The sequence below is a fragment of the Podarcis raffonei genome, chromosome 15, assembly GCF_027172205.1.
Source record: "Podarcis raffonei isolate rPodRaf1 chromosome 15, rPodRaf1.pri, whole genome shotgun sequence".
Classification (NCBI taxonomy): domain Eukaryota; kingdom Metazoa; phylum Chordata; class Lepidosauria; order Squamata; family Lacertidae; genus Podarcis; species Podarcis raffonei.
In genome coordinates, this window is record NC_070616.1 from 44,021,156 (window position 1) to 44,047,137 (window position 25,982).

At 44.5% G+C, this 25,982-nt stretch overlaps 1 protein-coding gene across 3 annotated transcripts; it reads left to right on the top strand.

The window, feature by feature from the left end:
- The first annotated feature begins 447 nt into the window (after nt 1-447).
- On the top strand, nt 448-25,578 carry LETM2 (leucine zipper and EF-hand containing transmembrane protein 2). Of its 3 annotated transcripts, none has more exons than XM_053366704.1 (11): nt 448-467; nt 1,978-2,057; nt 2,831-3,278; nt 5,505-5,648; nt 6,919-7,056; nt 7,736-7,939; nt 11,733-11,852; nt 13,317-13,424; nt 14,316-14,402; nt 14,638-14,712; nt 21,495-21,849. In XM_053366704.1, the coding sequence occupies exons 2-11, from the start codon at nt 2,011-2,013 to the stop codon at nt 21,543-21,545; spliced, it is 1,422 nt and encodes a 473-aa protein (XP_053222679.1). In that variant the 5' UTR covers nt 448-467; nt 1,978-2,010; the 3' UTR covers nt 21,546-21,849. The 3 variants fall into 3 exon arrangements, with proteins under 3 accessions (XP_053222679.1, XP_053222680.1, XP_053222678.1); XM_053366705.1 differs by lacking the exons at nt 448-467; nt 21,495-21,849 and adding exons at nt 741-796; nt 25,140-25,578; XM_053366703.1 differs by lacking the exon at nt 448-467 and adding an exon at nt 741-796.
- Nucleotides 25,579-25,982: the final 404 nt, after the last annotated feature.

Below are 25,982 nucleotides of genomic sequence, written 5' to 3' on the forward strand. Positions count from 1 at the left end.
TCCGCGCTGGAAGTCAGAAATCTCTTTTCCTGCAATGCCCGTCCGCCTGGAAGTCCCAGCCCAGGCGCCCGGCCGCCCTCTCAGCCACGGGCTGCATGCAGGCAGGGCTGTCGCAAGCGGCTCTCTCGCCGCCCGCCCGGCCTGAGCAGGGCCAAGAAGAGGAGGAGCCGCCGCCCCCTTGCCCGCCCTGCAGGAAGCCGGGCTCGCCGCCAGGGGGCAACAGGAGAGCTCGCCCTCCGCCCTTGGCTCCTCCTCCGAAATGCCGGGCGAAGGACCCGGAAGTGGACTCGGGCGCGTCACCCGGTCGCCCGCCCCCTCCCTAGCCCTGCATCCCTATTGGCGGCCATCCGCTCGCGAGAGAAAAAGAGGATCCGGGGCGCGCGCGCGGGGGCCGCTGGGGCCGAAAGCGGCCGGTGGCAGAGCGGGGGGAGGGCAGCCCGTGGCGGGGCGCTCCCTGGAGAAGGAGGGTACGTGGGGATGCGGCGTCACGTGTACGGGCGGGGCGGCGAGAGAGGGGCCGGGGGCGCCGCGGGAGTTGGGCAGCGGCTTCTCCGCGCGCAGCCCGGCCCTGCTTCCCTCCCGGCCACGGGTCCTGGCGGGGGGCGAGAGGGGGGCCCGAGGGACCGGGCTGGGCAGCCCCGCTGTTCCCGGAGAAGACGAGACCGGGGCAGGAAGAAAACTGAGCAACGGGTTTCAGGCAGATCCCGTCAGCATCCTGGGCTTTAGGTTGTTGCACAATATTAAAAAGTTTTGATTTTGAACTTGACCTTAAAACTCAGTCCTGTTCTTGTCTCTGGTGCGTTCCATCTTTTGGGTGGTTTTTAAAATAATTTTATTATTAATTAAAACACTACTTTCTCAGTCTCAAGGCAGCATGCAACAACATTATTGATTAAATTTGCAGGCGATCCATACATCTCAGAGCAGTTCACAACATAAAAATATAGCAGCCACTTTAAAATCAATACAGATAAAAAGGAGAATGCAGCTCATAACCCAGGGCAAAATTAAAGCAGTGTTACAAACTCAGATATACAAGCTAGATGCCAAATGGCTCCTTAAACCAGGGTTTTAGTCGCCAAAAAGGAATGCCTAGTTACCATTTTTCAGCCAGAAGGCTCCAAAGTCGTATTTTTCAATAAGATTTTTTGATTCCTGAAATTCATTCTTGTTGTGAAGATAAAATATAACAGATAGAATTCTACAGGGTGTGTTGCTAGTGTGTGAAAGCAGTCCAGATCCAGGCATGGACCTCCAGAGGGTGGAGATGTCAGGTGCCATCCTGGTGCTCAGGCAGCTTCACTTGGTTGCAAGTGGCTGATAGCCAGGTGCAAAATGTGCCTGGCAAATTTTGAACGATGAGTTAAAGCATAACAAACTGCTGGAATGAAGCACCAATGAAGGCCGATTCATTTTTGATTCAACATGTTAAATGAAAGCAAGGCAGACAGCTTAAAAGCTTTTTTTTTTGTGCCAGTGAAACCTGGTGCAAAAAGAGCTTTTAAGCTCTCTGCTTCGCTAAGGGGCAAGGTCCTCTCCACGCACCAGTTTTGGGATGCTCTTGCAAGATCTTGCAGGGCTTTTTGAGTTCCAACAAAATCTTATGTGAGCATCCCTAGCAAGCAAGGCTAGGGAAAAAAGCTAGAGCGCTTTTCATGCTGGGAGAATCAAAGAACATGGGTTAGTAATGGCTTCCCACCTTATGACTAAGTCATGGAAAACACATTTCTTGATGTGCAATGAGCGAAACAGCCCTGATCCTATATATTGGCTGAAAATACCATTTCAGATGGAAGCTGTGTCTGTGACAAACAGAATGCTTACTAACCTGTTGTAGTATCTTCTGTTGAAGACTATGTAAAGGAATAGTTTGTTTAATGAACTTCCATTTTAAGTTGTTTACTGCTACATTAGTTGAGTGAATTCCCTTTTTAAGAGGCAGATGTTAGCTTAAAATGTTGTTTTTCATTCTGCCAGGCCATAGACCAAACAGACTGACTCCAGGTGAACATGGCCTTCTACAGCTGTAACATATTCCTTGCAGTAGCTAGGTTCAGGTAAGAAATTAATTATTGACATTATTTTGTGGACTATAATACATCACTGTTTCAGTTGCCTAAAGCTTGGAAGAAGTGCGTCGTCATCGTAGTGAGAAACAGTGCCACTCATTAAACACATTGGGTTGCAGGAATGATTAATGGAATACTCAGGGGCCAATGAAGGTATTTGCCCATTCACCAATACTGCTCATACCTGATCTTGTGCTGAGCTTCAAGGGTTTGTAGATGCAGTAAGCAGTCTTTCTGCTTCTGTGTACCTCTGAACCCCAATATCATTATAGAGGGTTCCAGATAAGGGCAGGATCTTCTGTTTGCTGTTGCACTGGACTTCAGAGATGCACAGAAGGAGCAAAGACTACTCTGCTTCCAAGTACCTCGGAAACCCAGCATGGGCAAGACCCAATTTCCTTCTTAAGCTGAGGAGAGGGGTGAGTACTGATCACAATATTTTAAAGATGTGTTCTTGTATTTCTGCTATGCCCTTTCTCCCATAAAGGTACAATGCAGACAAAACTACAATTACAAAACAGTTAAAACATTTAAAAACAGCTGTACAGAATAAACTCTCTCATACACACCCCTACACACAAAATTGCACAGTACAGCAGGTGAGGAATACTGCTCCATCAGATTCCAGTCACCCTTCTCTACAGGCATGGACAAACTAGTGCATCTTTAGTTGACGCCAAAGGCCTGCAAAAATTTGGGCAGTACCAGTATTTTTGGTATTTTGTTACAGCAATTATTGTTTTGTCTCTTACCCCTCACAGGGGACCTCATCTTCTTGTACACTCCATCTGCTCCCCGTTCTCCCCATCGGTTGCATTTGCCCAGCTGTTGGATTCCCACCTTAACCGAACATACCTGAAGGACTCTGGGAGCCAGCAGTTGCTCCTCAGTGCGCAGCAGGGCATCAGGTTACCTCAGTTGCTAACTAAGCCCATGCGAATGCTTCACACGTCAGCTTCCTGGCACCAAGAGCTTCAGGACAAAACTCAGCCTAGCCAAAGTACTGTAACAAAGGACACGGAGCTGGCCAAAGTTCCAGTGGACCAAGCGACAGAGACTGCCAAGATACCGTTACGCCAGAGGATTATAGATGAACTAAAACATTATTACAATGGATTCCATCTGCTTTGGATTGACACAAAAGTTGCTGCTAGGATGGTGTGGAGGCTGTTACACGGGCAAGTTCTCACTCGGAGGGAAAGGCGAAGGGTGAGCATTGAATGGAAAGCACTCAACAGTGGAGTCCCGTCCACTGGACCAAGCAATCAAATGAATATTTGGATCTGACCATCAGATTTTTGGGCAGGTTCCAAATTTTTGTTCACTAGTCTGATAAGGTTGCCAAACGTTTTGGCTCAGTGGGCACATTTCAGATTTGGGGGTGCCACTCACAAAGTGGCTGCCATGTGGGGGGGGGGGAGTATGGCATAACACAGAAATTAGAGAGGCAGTCATTCCTGGCAACCTTATGTGTACCATAGGATGTCAGCTATGTCCTGATTGTGGAAATCACATAATATGGATTACACACATACATGCACACACACACAGATGCCTCTCTGAGTTCACGTGCAGGACGTGATGATGACTTCTCTCCCTGTCTTGTTTCCAGTATTTGAGGCCAGGTCATAGGCATCACCTTTCTCCTTGGGGGAAACTCAGGATTGCTGCTGCAAGAGGGGAGACTATCACCCTTCCCTCCCACGCTCCTCTGAGCAAACCGTCTGACACAGCATGGCCTAGGAGAGATGGTCTCTGATCAGCTGCTTTCTCAAATACTCAGCTGAAAGGTTGATGCTACTTTTGCTGGGGGAGCAGGGAAAGGCACAATTACGTAAAGAATCCTAAGTTAATGTTGTTATCTCTCCCCACACAACGAAATAAGCCCATTGAGGTGGTGCTTTTCAGGCCTGAGAGTTTTTAACTTGTGCAGGAAAAAAAGCACATATTGAAATCATTATGCTAATTTATAGCACAGTTCAATTTGTGATTTCTTGTCATGCATAAAATTGCGCATTTGGCTTGCTGCGACAAAATACTAGTTTCAAAAAATATTTTTTAAAAATATTGTGTACTATCAAAGTTAATCTCTGCAGGACAGAGTAAAGAACCTTTGGTCCTCTGGATGTTGTTGGACACCCCCTCCCATCAGCCCCAGCGACCACGGCCAGTGATCAAGGATAGACATAGACAAAAAGTCTTAGAGTTGGAAGGGACCATGAGGGCCCTCTAGTCCAACCCCTTCAACACAGGAATAGGCAGCTGTCCCAGACGGGGATTGAACCTGCAACCTTGGTGTTATCAGCACCAAGCTCTAAGCAACTGAGCTTGCTTTTTAAAATATATTTTAAGATGTAGAAGGGGAAATTCTGTTTCAATGTGGCTCTTAAGGTTGCTAATTTAAAGTGAATAAAAGGTAAATCCCCTTCTTCAGGGCTAAATACATGTTATTGTCCTATTTTTAACTGGCAGAACTTTCATTATTTATGCAGCTCCTAAAAGTGTATGTTGCTTAGGAATTGCAATGATGTACCTACCTTTGATGGCTTATTCTTTGAAGCCCAGTTCTATAATTCTTGAAGGAACCTTTTCACAGAAGTCAAATCTCAACAGTTTAGTACTGGTTTTGAAGCATAGTATTTAAGCAAATCAAACATTGTTTGACAAGCATGCAATACTGAAATAAAAAGCATTTTAAAGCTGCTATATGTCAGTTTAGTATATTGATTTGTATGAACCAGGAAAACTTAGTTATACAACATAAATTTCAGTTTTTATTGAAAAACAATAGTGGATTTACCTCAATTTAGAAATGTGCAGCTACATTTCTTTCAACAAAAGTGAATTACTATGTTGCATTAATGTCAACAAGCATCAGACATGATGAGAGTTCTAGTTCTTCAGCCTTTGGAGAGCCACAGGGTCCTCTCTTCTAGATAACTCAGTTTAACTGCTTCTGTACATCTAAGTCCTGCAAAAGAGAGACTCTCCTTTTTCCATTTCATGCTTTCAAGATTTTGTGCAATCTTATATTTATATGAAGATGCTGTTTGAGGCACCATTTTCTTCTCAGATTGCTTAGCCATGCCTTAAAGAAATAAATCTGAAAGAAGTGTAGCTTATAACTTTAAAATCATATCAGCATAGCTTTAGCAAAATGAAAGATAGTGTCATAAACAAGAAAATGGGAGCTAGCTTAACATTTCTCCAGCCATATAGGAGACTAAAATCCTGCCTCAACAAAATTATTTGAAAGACATCTTAAAAACAAGTAGGGAAGTGCATTGCAAAGCTTCTCTGAAATTCCAGAGCAACAAAAAGGCACTTAGCCTTGCTGATGTCACCTTCCTGGTTCTTTTGAGCAGGGCCTCTGCTGACAAGTTGAATGCATAGGAAGAGACTCTGTTGTTCTGCTTTCTGTCTTAACCTCTGCAGCTGATGAGAACATCTGCTGATCTTTTCCGGCTGGTTCCCTTTTTGGTGTTCATCATTGTGCCCTTCATGGAATTCCTCTTACCTGTATTTCTGAAACTGTTTCCTGAGATGCTGCCTTCAACCTTTGAAACCGAATCTAAGAAGGTCAGTATGAAAAGCAGCTCAGCCTTCGCCTCAACCACAGTGTATCATAGCATGATGTGGCGCCACTGTGTCAGGAATTGTCTGCCTCCAACTCTGCTGCATCTGTTTGCTGTATGGTAATCAATGTCTCCATAAGCTGTATGAAGGGGGATAGAGAGGCCCAAGTTCAAATCCTCTCGGCCTTGGGCTGAACATACCTGCACGTACACTCTCTTAACCCACAAGGTTATTCTTAGGATAAAATGGACAAGTGGGAGGTCCTATACACTACTCTGAGCTTCTTGAAAGAAGGATAGAATAAAAGGATAATAAGTCAGATATGGATAAGTGCAAGGCATTATGCTTTCACAAGTGGGGATGAGAATCCTAGGCATAACTTGATACCTTCAACACCTAGCAATCTAGGTGTGCAATCTACATCTCAGAATAGAGTCCCAAATGGAACTGAGTCTTCATGGCGTCAAGATCCAGCCCCCTGCCTCCTTTTGTAGCATCTTGCTGATGAAGAGTTTGGGAAAATGCAAAAGCTTGTTCACTCCTAACAAAAGTATTGCCCAACAGTGGATTTGGGAATGAAATAATAGAATAAAATATAGGCAGCAACCATTTTGGTACGTTCAGTTGATGCACACCCACCAATGCACAGCTCCCTTTGGACACAGAAGAGGGTGGAATGGGATGAGGTGTGTTTATGCATGCTCCACCAATGCGCGTGGGGGCCAGGAACAGAACCTGCGCACAAAATGGTTGTCACTTATAGAGAGGAACAGGCACCTTGATGCAGTTAAAGCAGCAGTCAGGAAAACTGTACTTCTGTATCTCACAGGCAATTTTAGCATTCATGCTCATTAAGAACCTACAATAGTACCTCTAGCAAGTCTTTGATCTCTTGTTATCTCCTATAAATTTAAGCCATGAAAAATAACAGTGGAACAGAAACTGATTGGCTGTGAGCAAAAGGATAATATTGGCATATCTTACAGCACAGAAGGCTCACCTGTGGCCTTGCAGATGTTACTAGACTATAATTCCCATCGTCCCTGACCATTGGCCATGCTGGCTGAGGCTGATGGGAACTAGAGTCCAACAGCAACTTTAGGGCCCCAGGTTATTTCCTGTCCCGTGACCCTGCCTTATAGGGTTCTCAGCCACGAATGGACCTAATGGTCAGGGGTACTTTTACCTTTACCTTTTTAAGAAGTACTGAAAAAGCTTTTGAATATTTGAAATCGTTAGATAACTGCAAATGTTTATTATTATTTGTATTAAGGAAGAAAAGCAGAGAAAGAAACTGAGTGCAAAGTTGGAACTAGCCAAATTCCTGCAGGAGACCATCGCAGAGCTGGCCAGAAGAAACAAAGCCAGTACTGGAGAAGCCACGAAGCAATTCTCTTCTTACGTTCAGCAGGTACAGACTTCTACTGCCCATCAGCTGATGGCTGGCTGGCAGCATGCCTTGCTCCAGCAAAGGAAGGAACTGTCAGACTCCCCACGCTTACACCCCCACCCCCACCTGACATCACGGGTGACATCGGCTGAGGGCGGCTGGGCATGGCTTCCCAAAATTGGTCTTGTGGGCCAAATTTGGCCTGCAGGCTGGAGATTCCTCAGCCTTGTTCTAGCGGAAAGTATTTGAATCCCCTCACCACAATAATGTAGGTAGGTTTTGGAGACCACATAGAATCATAGAATCATAGAAGCTATGTCTTCCTATTTAGGCATAGGAAACTCTTCCCAACATTGTTTTCTTGTTTTTGTTTTTACTCATTACTTGAGGGTTTAGTGCAATATATCAGTTGCACTCAAAGTCAGTACTGTACATAGATTCCACATCGAGCGTCTGTCTGTAGCAGCACATTCCTCAGCTTATACTTCCAACAATGTTTCGAGATTGAGTAATCCCAAGGCCTCCATAGAACGTATCTGTTGGTCTTGCCAAATTTCAGGACCTTTTGAGAAGAGATTCTCCATGTCCTGAACATTATATGTGCACTAAGGAAGGAACTTCCAATTGTTTGTGGAGCATGTATGGGAGGAGAAGGAGGAGGACACATTCTTGCTGGAATCTTATTCATTGCTTTGTACAGGTTCGGCATAGTGGCCAGCAGCCCAGCACCCAGGAGATCGTGCGGTTTTCAAAGCTATTTGAGGATGAGCTGACTCTGGAACACTTGGAGCGGCCACAGCTGGTGGTCCTCTGCAAATTGCTTGAACTGCAGCCCATTGGCACTAATAACCTCCTCCGCTTCCAGCTTTTGATGAAGCTCAGGTCTATCAAAACAGATGATGAAGTAAGAGACACAAAAAAAAAGAAAAAGAAAATGTTAACAGCTCTCTGCCAGTCATTTCTCTCTTCTGATACCTGAGTCTGAAAGGTGCAGTCATGCCCAAGTCTCAGTGCTTTGGGCTGACAGATTATGTTTTCCACAATCTGTGAAGGTAAACACAAAGTGCTGTGTCTGAACTCCCAATTACTTTCATGTAGTGGAAGCAGCAAGTGCTGCCTATTTTCTTTCTCGCCATCCTAAGACTCCAGAATATTTCAGTTGGTCTACATAACAAGCTTTCATTTAAAAACCTATAGTGTTCAGAGAAAGTTGAAAAAGTTAAGCTTTGTACAAGTTGCCCATGGATGCTGGAATTTAATACAGATGTCTGCAAGGTCACCCTCTAATGGATATGGCAATGTGGTTCTGTGCCATAACATCAGATTCCTGCACTGAAAGGGGTTGGACTAGATTACCCTCGGGGTCCCTTCCAACTCTACCATTCTGTGATTCTATCATCTCTGCCACCAAGGTACATTTAAGCAGTTTGCTGCCCCGCTAATACTGAAACAGTTCAACCAATGACAGTGACAGGAGACTTGAAGCCACCTCATTCCCACCCATATGCAGTCTTAATGTGAGGTCAAGCCAATGGCAGGAAGAGGCAAGGCAGGCACAGAGATTCAAGATGTAGGCAGATATTGCAGGTGTGAATAAGTTAGATGGCGAAGAAGGTTTTTACAGGAGAATGAAAAAGACAGGCCGTGTAACAACAACAACAAAAATAATAATATAAAAAATAATTTATTTATACCCCACCCATCTGACTGGGTTTCTCCATCCACTCTGGGCTGCTCCCAACAGAATTAATGATGATGGTGATATAAAACATCAGACATTAAAAACTTCCCTAAACAGGGCTGCCTTCAGAGGTCTTCTAAAGTGAAATAGTTGCAAACCCACAGCACTACCCCCCACTCTAAGAAAATCACATCTGGCATCACATGTGTGATAAACCAAATGGAGCTCCTGTTTAGAAAAAAACAACAGAACGGTTAATAAAGGCATTAGAACACACATTACCAACATCATCATAACACAATTACACTTTTAACCCAACATGGTAAAAGCTTATTCCCAATCCATTAAGGTTTCTTCAGGTCTCCTGCTTCCTTCTTGGTGCATACTCCAGCCCAGGGGTCGGCAAACTAAGATCCATGGGCCGGATCAGGCCCAATTGCCTTCAGGATCCGGTCCACGGACTGTCCGTGGATGGGCGTGGGGATTCTGTTCATTCAGGCTGTGCCACTTTTATTCCTGCGCCATTCCATCCCCCCCCCCCCCCCGTGATGGTGGTGCCTCCTGGCTTCTCCCTGCCCTGCCTAGAGGAGGAAGGGGGCTGGGCTGAGCTGGCTGAGTGCCATTTTAAGCAGCCTCCTCTCCAGAGCCAGCCCTTTTGCGCCACTCGTCTTCCCTCCGCCATTGCTGCCCTGGTGCTGCTGTGGGCCAGAGAGCGGAGCGGACGAGCTCACCCCGCCTCCCCATGAGAAGAAGCTGCGGCAGCAGGTGGGGAGGATGACTTCTTGTCCCCCATGCCTCTTCTTCCAGCTCCCCCCCCCGGGTGCCGCTTCTCTGGTCCGCCACAAGGTCTGAGGAAAAGTGGACCGGCCCGCGGCTAAATTTTTCCCCCAACCCCTGCTCCAGCCTGATCTGCATTACAAAAATAGCTTTCAAACACATAAACAGAGTAATTCTAAAAATGTTAAACAGTCAAAAATAATAAACATGCAAAAAAAACCCCGTGTTTCAAAATCTGTTGCAAAGACGACTTCGGCCCAGTATACCTGAAGGAGCGTCTCCACCCCCATCATTCAGCCCAGACACTGAGGTCCAGCGCCAAGGGCCTTCTGGCCCTTCCCTCACTGCAAGAAGCGAAGTTACAGGGAAGCAGGCAGAGGGCCTTCTCGGTGGTGGCACCTGCCCTGTGGAACACCCTCCCATCAGATGTCAAGGAGATAAAGAACTATCTGACTTTTAGAAGACATCTGAAGGCAGCCCTGTTTAGGGAAATTTTAATATTTGATGAATTATTGTATTTTTAAGATTTTCCTGGAAGCCGCCCAGAGTGGCTGGAGAAACCCAGCCAGATGGGCAGGGTATAAAAATTATTATTATTATTATTATTATTGCTACTACTACTACTTGCAAGAAGAATTCCTGCAGCAAAAGTGAACAAACCCAAACCCCTGTCCCTTGCAACCCCCCATAAGGTAGCTGGCTGCATGGCCCTTTGTCTTGGGGTTTCTTAGAGTTTTCCGGCTTGAGTGACTCACAGTGCTACATAGAGTTCCTTATGACATTTTCACAAAGTTCTCATTTCAAGCAAGTTAAACAACTACTTTGGTGCCAAACTCACAGGTTCTGCTTCTCTGGTTGTGAGAAACATTAAACTTACACCCCAGTCCCAAAATAGTTCCTGTATGGTCTTTTAGGTTAGTTAATCAGGGGCACCCATTGTTTATCTGAAAGTGATTTAGTGCTGGCTAGACTGAATCAGCTAAAGTGTCTCCATAATGCTTCTCTCACTTTCTATGGTCACAAATTTTCAAACTTGCATTACCACAGCTGTGCATAACTACAGGTTTCAGTTACTAAGACTAGGACTCGTAACCAAATAGGGATTTTGATTTTTAATCAGTAGGCTGCACATTGCTAAAACTTGGATAGAGGTGAATTTTGATGTATTGACAGAAGCACGATAACCTAATAAACCCAAAGCTATGATTTGTTGTTGGAATGAAAGGCCGCGTGTAATTTTTTTATTTTTTATTTTTTTTAAAAAAAATGATTTTCAAGAATATAAACAAAACCAATTCCGAATCCAAATCCAAATATTGAGATTTCTCTAAATCTCCTGACTTCCCCCCATCCCTTCCCCCATCCTATTTTCAACTGCATATCAATACCTCTCCAAATATTTTTATCTTTCTAAGTTATCCATACATTCTGTTACATTACAAGTGTGTTTAAAATCCTGCTAATGTTTTAACCTGCTTACAATAATCTTGTATATACATTATAAATAGTCCATCAACTTGGTTTGCCATTCTTCTCTGGTTAGGGTTGTCTCTTCCTTCTATCTCTGGGCTAGTAACGTCCGTGCGGCTATTGTCACGTACATGAACAGTTTTTTCTGGTCCTTTGGAATTTCGGTACCTATAATTCGTAATAAAAAGGCTTCTGGTTTTTTAACAAAAGTTATTTTAAACTTTTTTTTTTCATTTCATTATATATAATTTCCCAGAAAGTTTTAACTACAAGTCCACCACATATGATAAAAGGTACCTTCTTTTTCTTTACATTTCCAGCATATGTTTGTACTTGTTCTATACATTTTTGCTAATTTTACTGGGATCAAATACCACCAGTACATCATTTTAATATAGTTTTCTTTCAGTGAAGAACATGTCGTAAATTTCAGATCTGTTTTCTGTAGCCTCTCCCAGTGTATCATTTGTATATTATGTCCCAAGTCTTCCGCCCAGTGTATTTGACCTGTTCATCTTTTGTATGCCATTCCATTCCATGGCATATGAATGGAATGGTGTAATATTTTTTTTCTTTTCAAAAATAGTTTAACCCTCTGCATTGCCAGGAAAAGGCTCTTTGTTTTACTCTTAGTGCTTCAGTTTGTTTCTATAGTATGTATCAGTGAGAGAGTGTTACCTTCTGAGTTCACCACTTGCTGAAAGGGATGGTGGCCTGATTTCCAAAAGAAGAAGGTGGTGCTAATTTGATCTCTCTTTGCTATGTGCAGATGATTGCCAAGGAAGGTGTTAATGGCTTGAGCGTGTCTGAGCTGCAAAGTGCCTGCAGAGCCAGAGGAATGAGGTCCTTGGGCCTCACGGAGGAGCAGCTGAAAGAGCAACTCAACCAGGCAGGTTGGGGATGAGGGAGGGTGGGGAATCAGCTCCGAGAAGAGAATTACTCTTGTATTAAATTTATATTCTACCCTTCCTCCCAAAGGAGCCCAGGGCAGCAAGCAACAAAGGAGCAAAAGAATTAAAATAAAGCAAAACATTAAGAAAGCTAAAAACATTTAAAAACAGTCAGCTACCCCTCACAACTAATAATTTCAAGGTTGCCAGGAACAGCATTCATTATTCTGAATAATTTCCCCTCTGCATCTCCTAGATGTGCACAAAATATACTACAAGCTTAAGCCCAAGTTTATCCCATAGATTCGTGGAGGAGGAGAAATCTACTCATGGATATCTGCAGCATCCAGAATCAGGAGAGGAGCTGGCCCTGCGGGCAGTGAGGGGGTGGCAGGGAATGGAGAGTGGGGAGAGCACGGCTGCTTGCAGGCTTCCCATAGCATCTCGTTGGTCCCTGTTAGAAGATGCTGTGTTCAATGGCCTGGTCCAGCAGCTAGGTTCTTCTTCTATTCTTATGTCATAACAGAGTACATCATCTGATATAACAGGACCCTTAGGGTCTCTAACAGAAAGTAGTGCTGCTTTTATGGCTAAATCCTAATTGGATCAACTTAGTTTTCCCAGTGCTATTCCCCATTATCAGACTTTAGTCTTACATATTTAAACATCCTGTTCCAAATTATGTGAGAGCCCAAATGAGCTGAATTGGGTACCATCTCACATGAGTCAGCAGTTATTGGTAGGAGATTCAGCATACCAGGATTAGATCCTGTGCTGAAGGATCTGAGTTCTCTTGAGCAAGACAGATATGGCTTCAACATCAGCAAATTCCACCACTTAGCTGAAAGCTAGCTTAAGCTGCCTTGTAATTTTGCACGCCAGCATCCCTAGGTGGCCTTCACATGTCCTCACTGCCTTTTCTGCTGGGAGCTTACAGGAAAGTGTGGGGCCTCAGGTGGATGCTGAAATGGTGGAGCCCCATATTTTCATGTCGTTGAGGAACCTCTGGCATCTTTAGGTCTCCCCTTCCCCTGGGTGAGCTGCTGTGTGCTCTCCGTTGGACTTGACCTCAGGCCAGCATGAGTCCATAGGATATTCCGGGGCAAACTCCAGCAGCCCCATCTCTGCAGAGGCCTGCTTTGCCTTGAACTCTTACTCTAAAGCATTGTGGGAAAGGAACACAGGAATGTTGCAGGATTTGCTTTTCAGTTTAAACAACTTAAGAATGATATGGATCAGGCAGAAGATAAAGCAAGCATGGGCAGGCTGCCTAATGTTAGTTGAGATGCCAGGCTCTATCTGAACAACTGTGTAAAGGGAGGTTGCTTGTCCACGTGGGAAGGTGGCCCATGCTCCAACACTTGTGCATGGATTTTTCAGGCTCACTAAAATGCAATTCCCCACCACAGTTTAAATCAAAATTCTCTGACACCGTCTTTCTCTTGTTTCTTTCTGCTACACAGTGGCTAGATCTACATCTTAGAGAAAACGTTCCCCCTTCTCTGCTGCTACTTTCTCGTGCCTTATATTTGACAGAGGTGAAGCCCAAGCCTCTTGTGAATCCAGCTGAGGTGAGCAGGATCGACAGCAGCAGTGTTCAAGAAATGGACCTGATGGCTTCCTGAGGAGGAGTGGGTTTGTGAGGCTGACAGGGATGACCTAGAACCACTGCAGCAGAGTTTTTACAAGAGGGGCAGACCCACCAATAGGTGTGGGGAACTGTTCCTTCCCCAGTTTTAGACTACACATGATTATTTCGCAGGAGCACTTATGGCTAAAAGGTATAAAGAAGTAAATATAACAAATGCTCTTAATACACACCTTGTTAGGTCCAGTCTAAGTTAGTTGAATTTGGTTCCTGATGAAACCAATCAGTTTTGTCATGACTTTTTAGTTCCTGTTGATGTCATTGGAACCGAAGTCCAGCTAACTTGCAGCTGAATCCTGTACCTGTTGGCCCATAATCTCATTAAGTCTAAGTAAGATTTATTCGCAAGAGTGTATAGCATTGCAGCTTTAATCCTGAACGTGTCTGTGAAGTTCGAAAGCTGGCTCTTGAACTCTCATCTCTCTCCTCCCTCCCCTGCACCTGAAAACTGAAATGGCACCTCCTGAGTGAGGTTAATTAGACAGTTTGGGAAACCCCGTGTTTTGTCCTGCATCAATAATGTCCTCCTCCGTATGGGTATCTGCTGCTTCCTTCAAGGCGAGTCCCAAGAATGCAGATCTCAGGATGCATAAAATCTTTCACAGACTTCCTGACGGCATCTGCACACAATTCCCAAGCGACACACTTTGTTTCTTGTGGGTCCAAGTCTCAGAGACGGGTGCAGTAAACCCAAATTAGCACTGCAGGAAAGCCTTAACATTTTCCCTCTGTAGATAATTAGGGTGAAGGCAGTCTTGCTTCACTGAGATCTAGGAAGCAAATGGTGACACCAAGCTTTCTGTTCTTGCTTTAGCCTCTGAAGACCGAGGGTGATGTAGACACAGATGATGAGGATCATGAGACCTTGTTGGATTCTGCCCCCAAAGTACAGGAAAGAAAGGTGAGGAATGGTGTGTGCTCTTTGGGTGTTTTCTCAAAGCTTCTCCAATAATTAGGCTCATAAGTAACTAAAAGGGTGTTCACCAGTTGCCCTCATGGTGTAGTAGCATTTCTTTCTTGAAGAACACCAGGGCTCTCGCAACAAAATTGCTTGGGTTCAACGTTCTATTTTTTCCTTCTGAATCTTGGCCTACAAACCAGTTCTCTGACCTTATTTCTCTCTCTCCCTCTTGAAGAGTGAAGAATTTATATTGCAGCCAACAGAGAAATTACCAGTTCCTGAGGTGTCAGTCAAGCCTCCTGCAGGAGAGGTGAGTTTTACCTCTTTGCCTCTTGCACTACAGCTTGTAAATAAACAATGATTAAGCTGACAGTATTTAAGACTATGTACCACACAAATAGATTTTTGTTTTATCATCTTAACCAAACAAAATAGTTATTAAAATTACTGATAAAATAGAGAGTCCGGGGAAGATGGCACCGGGGTCAAGTCTCAACTGAGTCTCTGCTGCGTGAGTAGGAGCTCTAATGATCAAATTACCCTGATAAAAAGGCTCAACCTTTGAAAATATCTGCCAACTTTTATCAGTAAAGGACTCCGGGAGCTGTTGGGTGCACTTTTAAACCTCCCCTCCCTTTTAAAGCTAGTTAAATCAACTTTGAACCTCCTCCCTTGAAAAGCCCATAAAGCTGTGGGTTGGATAAAATAGCCCCATTTATTTCTGAGTACGAAGATGGTACTTACAAGACAATGTTGCAAAGAACTGGGGATTTCACCTTTACAGCCTGCAACAACTCCCCCAAAGAAAAAACAGGCCAAAATTTCAACCTACTTCATCCCAAGGCTGGTGAAGCAAATAATCCAGGAAACCTCTATTCTCATGAGTGGTGTATTGACCACACCTGGATTGGAAGGGAGGAAAAAACTAACGTCGGAGGTGAGGGAGTGGACCTGGCAACAGAACTAAAACAAGCTGAGCTAGCCAAAGAGGGACCTGAAGCAAGTTTAGAACAGGAGAAATTCCTGGAAAACCTAGAAGCCATGTCAAACGAGCCTCCCCCTCCCTCCCTATCAGGAGAGAATTTAAGATGCCCTCCCCCGACTGAGCTGACTGAAACAGACAAATGGCCAAACAGCTTAAGGTTACAGTACCCGGACAACTTTATCTTCTACTTGTCAGGGATGTTCAAAGAGTTACTCAAAACTCATTTCACACAGATAAGCAAAGAACTTGAGCCAATTAAAAATTTCCTTTCGGAAAGCTTGAACCTGCTTACCACCCTAACTGAATTGATTAAGAACCATGAGGTTGCTTTCCCTCACATGACATCTGGGACTAGGACTAATGGAGGTGAAACCAAGCCGGGACTCGATTACAAAAAAACAAACAGAAACAATTCAGTGCAGGAGGGAGGGTCCCTTGCTCCCAAGAAACCAACCTTAAAGAGAAAATGCTCAACACAAAAAATGAAGAAGACCAAAAACATCAAATTGAGAGGCCAAAAGGGAACGCCGACCTGCCGGACTAAAAAAATGAATTTCCAGAAGCTCTTTAAGCTGCTGGAGAATACAACAACAAAGAACTCTGCTCCTACAACGCAAAAGAAAATCACAAACTCATGCATGCCAATAAAGCACTCTGAGGAAAAGCCCCACGCCCCAGCAGATCACACACCGCCCTCTAGTGGGGAAATAGGAAAACCAAAGGAAATTCCGGCTCCCATGCAACCAACCCTTCTCTTGACATCACAAAGAAATCCCGTGTACCCTAACATAACAAGAAGGGATCAAGATAAAACAACACAGACTTGTTGGAAGCTAACGTTAAACAATCACAAACTTGCCTTCACAATACTTCCCACAAATAGAGGACACCCATCGTATGCTCAAAGAAAAGTAAATATTCCCCCAAAAATTGGAATAGTCACCAGGGGCCTCGTGACAGCAGAAAATATCATCAAGGTAAAATTCCTCTCTCATGATACAGCCCAATATAGTGACTTTTAAGGACGGGCTCTCAACTAAGCAGACCCTTTCTAATAAAGACAATTTCCTGAGGGCTGGCTTGCTTGTGCACCGTTTCTTCGAAAACATTGAAGACCCTTTACCACTTCTAGGAGCACATAGGCCAGTGAGACGAAAAACCAAAACCAGCACTGCAGAATCCAACAGCGCCAGAAACGGTAAGCCGCTCTACCCAGAGGCTGGCAATCTTAAACAATCTGGCAGGCTGTACAAAACCCCGCCCTCACCATATAAGTTAGAAAAGGATTTCTCCTCAGAGGATGAACAACTCCTAACAACCTACCTCAAGCAGATCCTACTTTCCCAGGATGCACTAATTGAAAGATTATCGACCATAAGGAAGTCCCTTCCACCTCTAGCCCCGCCTCCCCCCATGGAATTTAATTACATCAATTGCAAATCAAAGCCTTTAACCAATGAGGAATGGACAACTTGTCAATATCTGTCTCCAGAAGAAACGGGTTTTCCTACACCTCCACCAACAACCCAGTACAAATCGCAACAAGTTGAACTAGTGGTGCCAGTGCCAGGAATTGGCTCAATCTTCATGGACTGCCTGGGAATCCTAGAAGCTATTCATGCAGAGGAATGAAATAAGGTCTTAGCGGGTGACTGCCTGGACAGACAAATTAATACCCCCAAATTAGTCTTCCCCTCAAAAGGCTCCCCCATTCCTCCGCATCGTGGCTCAATCAAGCCAAACTCAAAGGACCCGAGGAATCAGCGGCAGAAAACAGCTATGAGAGCCTGGAATCTAAAAACCCAAGAATCAACTGCTGCCCTAAACATCATCTCCTGGAATGTTGCCGGCTAGTCCAGATGCCTCTCCCATTCTACAGACATTCCCTTCTACCGTCAAAACTTTAATATCATCACTCTCCAGGAGACGTGGGCGGCTGAAAACCCATCATTGGAAGGATACTATACATATGCAGTGAGAGCGGTTGCAGGCAGAGGACCAGGGAGGCTCAAGGGGGGGTTATGCATCCTAATCTCACTCTGCCTAAACGCCACCTGTAAGGAATTGTCCCCCCTAGACCACCTAGCAATGGCCCTACTCATATCCTGGGGAAACTGCAGTTTACTAATTATCAGTGCTTATATCCCCCCAACAAGCAAAAAAACCGATATTGAGGGCATCTGGAATAGACTGGACTCTTATGTCAGGTTACTGCTAACGGACTATCCGGGAGCAAAGGTCCTGCTGGTGGGCAACCTAAACACAAGGTTAGGTCCTGATGACCCCAGTTTAGAAACCAAATACAGGCAAAAAATAGGGTACCCTGACGATTTTGGCCCGGAGGCTTTACAACTACCAAGGCAGTCAAAGGATCAACATTCAAATTTTGCTGGAGCCTGCCTCCTCAAATTCTCTAGGCAGCTAAGTCTTCATATCCTAAATGGTTGCACCAGGGGCGACATCCCCGGGGAATATACATTCATGTCTGGGGTAAGATCCAGCACAATTGATTATATGTTGGCGGACAGCGAATTGCTAACAAAAATAGTGAATTTAAAAGTGCTCCCATTCATAGAGGGGGACCATTTCCCTTTGCACCTCCAGGAGTCTCCGTTAAACGAGTCACCCTTCCTGAGAACAGTATACCCTGCAGAGATCACCGCATTAGAGCGACCTGGTTGCCGAGTCAAATGGACCCCTGCACTTGACTCCAAACTGAAGAAGATTCTAACCTCTGAAAAACTCTGCACAATTTTAACTGACTTTGGGGATAATCCTAGGCCTGAGGACCCAGTTTCCAAGTATGAGAGCCTGCTCCAACAATTAAAACCCTATTTTGTTAATAGCACAGAGAAAAGGCCAACTAAACCAATAACATCAAATAAACCCTGGTTTGATTACACCTGCTTTGAGGCAAAGAAAGCCCTGCAAAATGCTTACAAAGCTGCCCTGACAGCTGAAAATTCTGTCAGACATCAAGCCTATCTTGCTGTCCGTGCCCTAAAAAAAGAGTATAAAGACCTAATACTCCACCAAAAGAATGCCTATAACAGAAAATGTTGGCTAGAATTAATTAGTGCGGCAAAAGCAAAAGATCAGACACTATTCTGGAAATTGGTAGCTTCTGGCACCCATAAAGCTATTTCCCCCTTGCCCTCACAAATTCCCCCTAGCCTGTGGGTCTCATTCTTCCAATCTTTGTATGAGGACGCTGAACCTCCACTACGGAATTATAATATAGAACAACTGGCTAAATGGCCGCCTCTTTCAGTAACTGAAGTGAAATCATATAAAAACCAATTGAAAACGGCCAAAGCCCCAGGCTCAGACGGCATTACGCCAGAAATGATAAAAGCACAGGCGGATTGGTGGGCACCTTTCTTAGCCACCCTCTTCACTTACATAGATGACACCGGCCGCATCCCAAGGGAATGGGGAACAGCCATAATAGTTCCAATCTATAAAAAGGGCAACAGAGGGGACCCAATGAATTATAGGGCGATTAGCCTATTAAGTGTGATCAGTAAACTCTACGCAAAGCACCTCCTTAATAAGTTTACAGAATGGCTGGAGAACGAAGATATCCTGGCAATAGAACAAGCGGGCTTCAGACCCGGAAGGTCCACGACAGATCACTGCCTAACGCTACAACATCTCATCGACAAATACAAATCAGGAGGACAGGCCTCAGTATACGCTGGCTGCATTGACCTAAAAGCAGCCTTTGATACAGTCTCCAGAACCAGACTCTGGGACAGACTACAGGGTACCAATATAGATAGAAGGCTCCTGTTCTTAATCCAGGCACTGCACGCAAACACGGCTCTTAGAGTCAGGTGCAGCCGCCTAGGACACCTAATGGACCCTATTAAAACCTTCAAAGGAGTCAGGCAAGGGTGCCTATTGGCCCCTCTACTATTTAATTTCTATCTAAATAACTTAGTATCTGCACTCAATGACTCAGAGCTCCACCTGCCGAAGCTTACAAATCAGCATATTTCGGTCCTGCTATATGCCGATGATGCGGTAATTCTATCTAGAACCCCCATTGGACTCAAAAGAGCACTAAGAAAGCTCGCAGCATACTGTGAATCTGAATGTCTCAAAATCAACTATCAAAAGACCAAGATACTCGCTTTTGGGGAAAAACCAAAGCTTAGAAGCTGGGAACTCCAAGGCCATACATTAGAACAAGTCACAAACTATAAGTATCTAGGAATGGTGGTACAGGCCTCAGGAACCAACAAACTACACATAAACTTCATCGGGAGTTCAGCGGATAAAACCGCAAATTGTATTCTTAAATTCTTCAGAGCACAAGGGGGCTTCTTCGTCCCCACAGCTCTAAAATTATACAAGGCCAAAACTTTGGCACAACTCCTGTATGGTTCCTTTTTGGGTCCGCCTTCCTCTGCTTTCTCCCCCCTTGAGAGAGTTCAATCTAGACTTCTTAGAGCTCTCCTCCAAGTCCCCAGATGTGTCTCAAACACATGGGTGAGATTGGAAACGGGGATGATGAGAGTGGAGGCTAGCATCTGCTTAACATCAATCTACAAATGGCTGACACTGAATCTCCTCCCCCGAGGGATAGCCCCACTGATCCTCTGCGACCAATTCCAGTCAGGCTGCAGACTGCAGTTCTGAACACCCTCCAGAAACTGGGTTTTGCCCCTCAGGCCTTCTAAGTCTGAGCTTGGGCCAGGCAAAAGCCATGGTCAGGCAAAGAATATTAGATACCGAGAGACAACAGGACTGCGCAAGGTGCCCCGACTATAAAATTGGAGAAATCGAGAGATACATAGCCGCACCGGCAGCATATCTCTTCTTTCTTGTATCTAGAAATGCAAGAAGGGCATTTACACTCGCCAGAAGCATGGCTCTTCCCTCGCCAGTCCTGGATGGAGCCTTTAGAAAAGTCCCCTATGCCCAGAGACTTTGCACCTGTCCATTGGGAGAGATAGGAAGCCCAGAACACTTGTTCTTTAAATGTCCCTTTTATGAAGAAGCACACAGTAAGTTCATTGATCCCCTACTGGTGAGGCTCGCCGACTTCCCGCAAAAGCAAAAATGTGACCTTTTGCTGTTAGGCAAAGACCAGAAGAAGACCTGGATGGTTGCTAGATTCTGTGTACAAATCTGTAGACACAGACCATCACCCAACTCAAAATAGTCCGGCATGAAAATCCCCAAACTCGGTTCCATTGGTGACTCTGAGTCAACTCCCTGGGATAGTTTATTGTTGCACATTGTGTCTAAATTTATTGTTGTACATTGTTTTAATTGTCTGTTTTAACCATATTTGCACATCAGTTTCTAATGCTGTGAGTGTCCTCTATTTCAGAGGCTTCTACTCTGCAGCCTCTTATCATTGTTTTAACTGCGAGTCTTTTAATTCTTACGCTCTTACAGTTGTTTTAACTGCATGTTTTTATTTGTTTTTAGTTTTTATCTGTTTTAATTATCAGTTTTTATCCATCCATTATCCATGTTTAATCTTGTTTTATCCTATGCTTGTTTCTTTGTCCTTATTTGCTCCAACATTTATCAGTTAAAAAAATCCTAACTGCTATTTTATTTATATGTTTGTTTGTTTTTTATCCTGGTCTGTGAACGTAATAAAGTTCATTCATACTGATAAAATATACACATGAATTACCGAGACCTCAATATGGTGGTTTTTTTCTTTTCTTGACCTGTTGAAACATATATAACATGGTGATTTAACATTTTATAAACAAATCACCACTCATACAAGTTGATTAGAAAGTGCAGTTAGGAGCAAATGACTAAGATGAGAGAGGTGATGCTAGAAAGCTCTTCCGATGAGAGAAGTGCGTTTTCAGGTGCCAAAGACTGAACCACCATGAAATCAGTGGAATGCAATGCTATGGCTGGACTGCAAAAGAACTGCTGCTGTATTAGGCCTGTGTTGCTATAAAACTCCCTCTCTCCTCCCTGAGGACACTTATTTGGAAGCAAGGCCTCTGGAACTGATCTCCAAGTGCATTGTGTTTTGTATCAGAAGGTGTATTGATATTGAGTATTCCAAAACTGTACACCAGCAGCATCTCCTTTGTTACTCAGGTTTGCCTCTTGTTCTTTTCCAGACGAAAATAGAAGCCTCTCGGAGCAGCAAAGCCAGTGCTAATGGAGTCTAGCTGTTCTACCAGCAAATATTTGGGCACTCCAGGATTAAAAGCTCCATTCTCTGAAGTTGTAGTCTAGCCCCTTTCCCACTCCTTTGATCTGATATGGATGCTTTTTCTTTGCATCTAAGCCAGGCTGAAGAGCATGTTGTATACAGTGCCACTCTCTTCTTTTATCTTATTCTATGTTGTTTAACTTATTTTTTTGTAAATATGTACATAGGCTATGATTGGGAGAAGGTGTAACTTATGCAATCTTGTCAGATGTTAAAATTTGTATTTCTAAATTTTTTAGTAAAGCAGTGGTTTATTATTACTTGGGTGGTGTTTTTGTGTGTGCGTGCAAACAACTGACAAGCATCAATACTATAACAAGTACTTTTCTGTGTGGACATTATATAATTTTGGGCTTCCCAACTTAGAGGCTGACACACTTGGAATTTAAACTGATTTACAGGCTAATCCTAAACAGATGCATTTAAGCCAGAGCCACAATCACATGGATTCTTTTGGGGAAGCCATGCACTTTAAATGTATGGTGTGGAAATGACCTTAGAAGGAAGCTCTGGATGACTCTCTTCCAAATAAGCATGCATAGGATTGCAGCTTTACCATAACTATTTTATTTTACAAAGGTGGGGTAGAATGAATGAAAATAATAACTAATTCCCATCCCTCTCTAAGCAACAACACCTGATTACTCACTGGAGGAAATTCAAAACGCTATTTGAACAGTTATTCCTACTTAGTATCACCAGAGAGCAGCAGAGTACAACATTTCTTGGAGGAGCCATCCTTGCAGATCACTGGGAAAAGATACTATTTCCTAAGGAGAAGAACGGCAACTGTCACTGAAGGCAGTGAAAACAAACATCCAGTCCTGAGTCACTCGATGCAAGAGAGAAGTTCTGGTGATGTATATGGAATAGTCTGCTGCTTCCCACGCCTTAACTGGGAGCTTAATGCATCCATTGCCTGTCTGCTTTTCAACCTGCCTTGCATGCAGAATCTTCTCTATCCTCAGCATTCTAAGGACAACCACTTTGGCTTGTAAAGCTGTTTGGAAACCTAATTTTTCCATGTTCCTGAGGAAGGTAAAACACAAACATCTTCACTACTTTTAAGTTTCTTTTGTCAGTTTCTTTGGACCACACCAAAGGCCCATCTGGGCCAGCATCATGTTCTCAAACTGCTTGTAAGCAGGATAGGAGCCCAGCATCCCACTCCTTTAACCTTGGCTCACTAGCAACTGGTATTCAGAGCTATACCACCTCCAGTACTCCACCAAGCACCCTGCTCACCCATCTTGGCTCAGAGACTTCTATCGTCAGCATGTCAACACCTAGATACTGTGTTTCTCTCCAAATCTTGTGGCATCCATCTGTCACGAGAGACAATGGAGTGTGCCTTGGGGGTGAGGTTAGCAGCACTGAGGTGACCTCCACAGGATGCAGGCCTGGGCAGGGTATATGACACATAGGCTTTACAGCACATTAACCTCTTAGGGTTGCTGTCATGTCCCCCAGCACTTTTCTTACCTGGCTCTACCTGCTCCCATTTGGGCTTTCCAAAATGGTTCACTCTCCTCCCTTAGGGAAGATTCATTCTGAACCAGACACTTTGCAGCTCCTGTAAGCTTTCCCAAAGACACCAGTTTGAAAACAGAGGGGCAGAGCCCTCCAGCCCCCTCCGGGTGGCGCTGTGGTCTAAACCACTGAGCCTCTTGGGCTTGCTGATTAGAAGGTTGGCAGTTTGAATCCCCGCTACGGAGTGAGCTCTCATTGCTTTGTCCCAGCTCCTGCCAACCTAGCAGTTCAAAAGCACACAAGCGCAAGTAGATAAATAGGTACCGCTGTGGTGGGAAGGTAAATGGTGTTTCCGTGCACTCTGGTTTCTGTCACGGTGTTCCATTGCACCAGAAGCGGTTTAGTCATGCTGGTCACATGACCCGGAAAGATGTCTGTGGACAAACACCTGCTCCCTCAGACTGAAAGCGAGATGAGTGCCACAACCCCATAGTTGCCTTTGACTGGACTTAACTGTCCAGGGGACCTTTTTCACACCTGGCTGGAGTGGGTGTTAAATTGTCCCTCCTCCCAGTTCTCCTGTCCAAACTTACCTCCCCCTTTTGCCCTCCAAATGTGCAGGCGAGAAGAAAACCCTGGAACTGGGTGTTCTGATCAGAGGGCTGAGCTGGCCTGGGATTCACGGGCTCTTGAGCCAGTATCACTGCCATAAGAGCATGAGGCCCAATCCAGGACCGGTTTGTTTCCCTCCACCCCTTCTACCGTGAGCGGCAGGGCTGTGGATGCAGTAGTAACTCTGCCACTCCACAAAGCTGCTTCACTTGTGTCTGTGTGAAAATTAATATTGTTCCTTTAACCTATTGGTATTACAACTGCATCTTGCAAAGGAATCAAAGCTCATCCGAATGAAGCATTATTGATTGTTTTTCAGATAATATGATAAAAGAAAAAATCAATCTGTTTGTCGAAAACTAACCCAAGCCATAACAAGACAATTTTATACACACTGCATAAATAAAGCAAACAGGAATAGACAATAAACAAATAAATCATTGAACCAACTCTAAATAAAATGGTTTTGGCAATTGTTTCAGAGAAGAAGTCGGAGGAAGCTCCTTTCTGGCATAGAGCCTGTCTACTTTCCCGGGCCCTTTCAGTAAACATTTGCAGCACTATCCCTATGCCTCTCTTGAGCAGATCATGAGTTACAGTATTTCTCGCTCCATAAGGCGCACCTACTTTTTTGGAGGGGAATTCAAGAAAAGAAATATGCGGCTCTTGGGGGCTTTTGCGGGGGGTGGGGGAAGTGAGAGAGCCTCATTCTGTCCCTTCCCCCACCTCCTGCAAAAGCCAGGGATAGCCACGCGAAGCCTCCTCAGGGCAGCGGGATGAAGGCTCCCCGCTGCCCTGCAGAGGCTTTGCGGGCTACCCAGAGCTGCTCAGCAGCTTGTGGGGCTGGCGGGGGAAGCCCGGGTCCCCAGCCCCAGGGATCACACATTTGCTCCATAAGACACACAGACATTTTCCCTTAGATTTTAAGAGGAAAAAAGTGTGTCTTATGGAGCAAAAAATACGGTATCTTATAATCTTACCCAGGAGAGGTTTTAACAAGGGATGCCATCCTGTATGCATATATTGTTACAAGACTTGCCAACTCATTGCTGTGGAGAGGAATATCACTTAACATGTTTACCAAGAAGCAATGCTGGGACACCTGTGGGATTCCTCCACGGAATGCTCGTGGTTCATGCTGGCTAGGAAATAGTAGGAGATATACCTGGCATATTTTGAATGGAAAATGTGATTTTCCCCACCCCAGCTAAAGGGAGGGAGCAAAGGTGTGTGTGTGGATGCACACGCACGCTTAACTGAGAAAGAGAAGCATGACAAAGGCGGTAGCTGTGCAAGAAAGAAAGGGTTTGGGTTTGTTTGTTTGTTTGTGTTGCAATATTTTTGATTGTTTTGAGATAACAATAATAATTCACAACTACAAACAAACAATCCAGTCACAGATAATAAGCTATTATCATTGTATATTGATTTCCATACTTTAACAAGTACATTTAACAATATTCCACAGATTTCTGAGCTTTAATATACCTCCATTCACACTGGCTCTTGAGTGCTGGGAGGAAAGAAAAAACTTTACACACGCTTGATATATATGTAAAGAAGAGAAAGCAGATTCCATCGAACCTTCTATCTTGGATAGTTCAGCTGGTTAGAGCTTGGTGCAGATAACGCCAAGGTTGCAGGTTCCATCCCCACAAGGGACAGCTGCCTGTTCCTGCATTGCAGGGGGTAGACCAGGTGATCCTCAGGGCCTCTTCAAACTTGACAATTCTATGATTCTCTCTTGGAATGCCTGTTGTTGCTTAAGGGGTGCTCCAACAAAGCCACGGCCCATACATCTTTGCCCAACATCTCCAAAGACAGGGCAAAGAAACTGCAGATTTTAGGGGATGAGACAGAGAGAGGACTAAGATTGCTGGGGGTCCCACTCCCCCTTGCCTGGCAGTCTTGCCCTCTGGTAGTTTCCTGGATGGGCCACCCCCCCCCTTTGATAATGGTCCATCCGGCTAGCCCTGCCAAACTGGCTTGGCTTGGTAGCATAACTAAATCCAGTGGGTTTTGTTTGGCAAAGTTTAATCAAACCTTGATTCATTCTAACATTTACTAAATCCAGGAATTATGGAGAAGATCTAGGGGAATCTGTTCCCTGCCCCCACAAGCCCACAGGATGTTGCTCTAATGCAATTGCCTGCCTTCAATTAGGGATGAAGGAGGAATTCAATTTAGTTTGCATTTAAAGCCAAACCTACCTAATTCACACTTTCTGAAATAATACTGAACTGAAAACATCCTTCAAAATCCACTCTTCTTTGGATTTTGCAGTGCAGTAACTTGTAAAAAAAAATTGTAT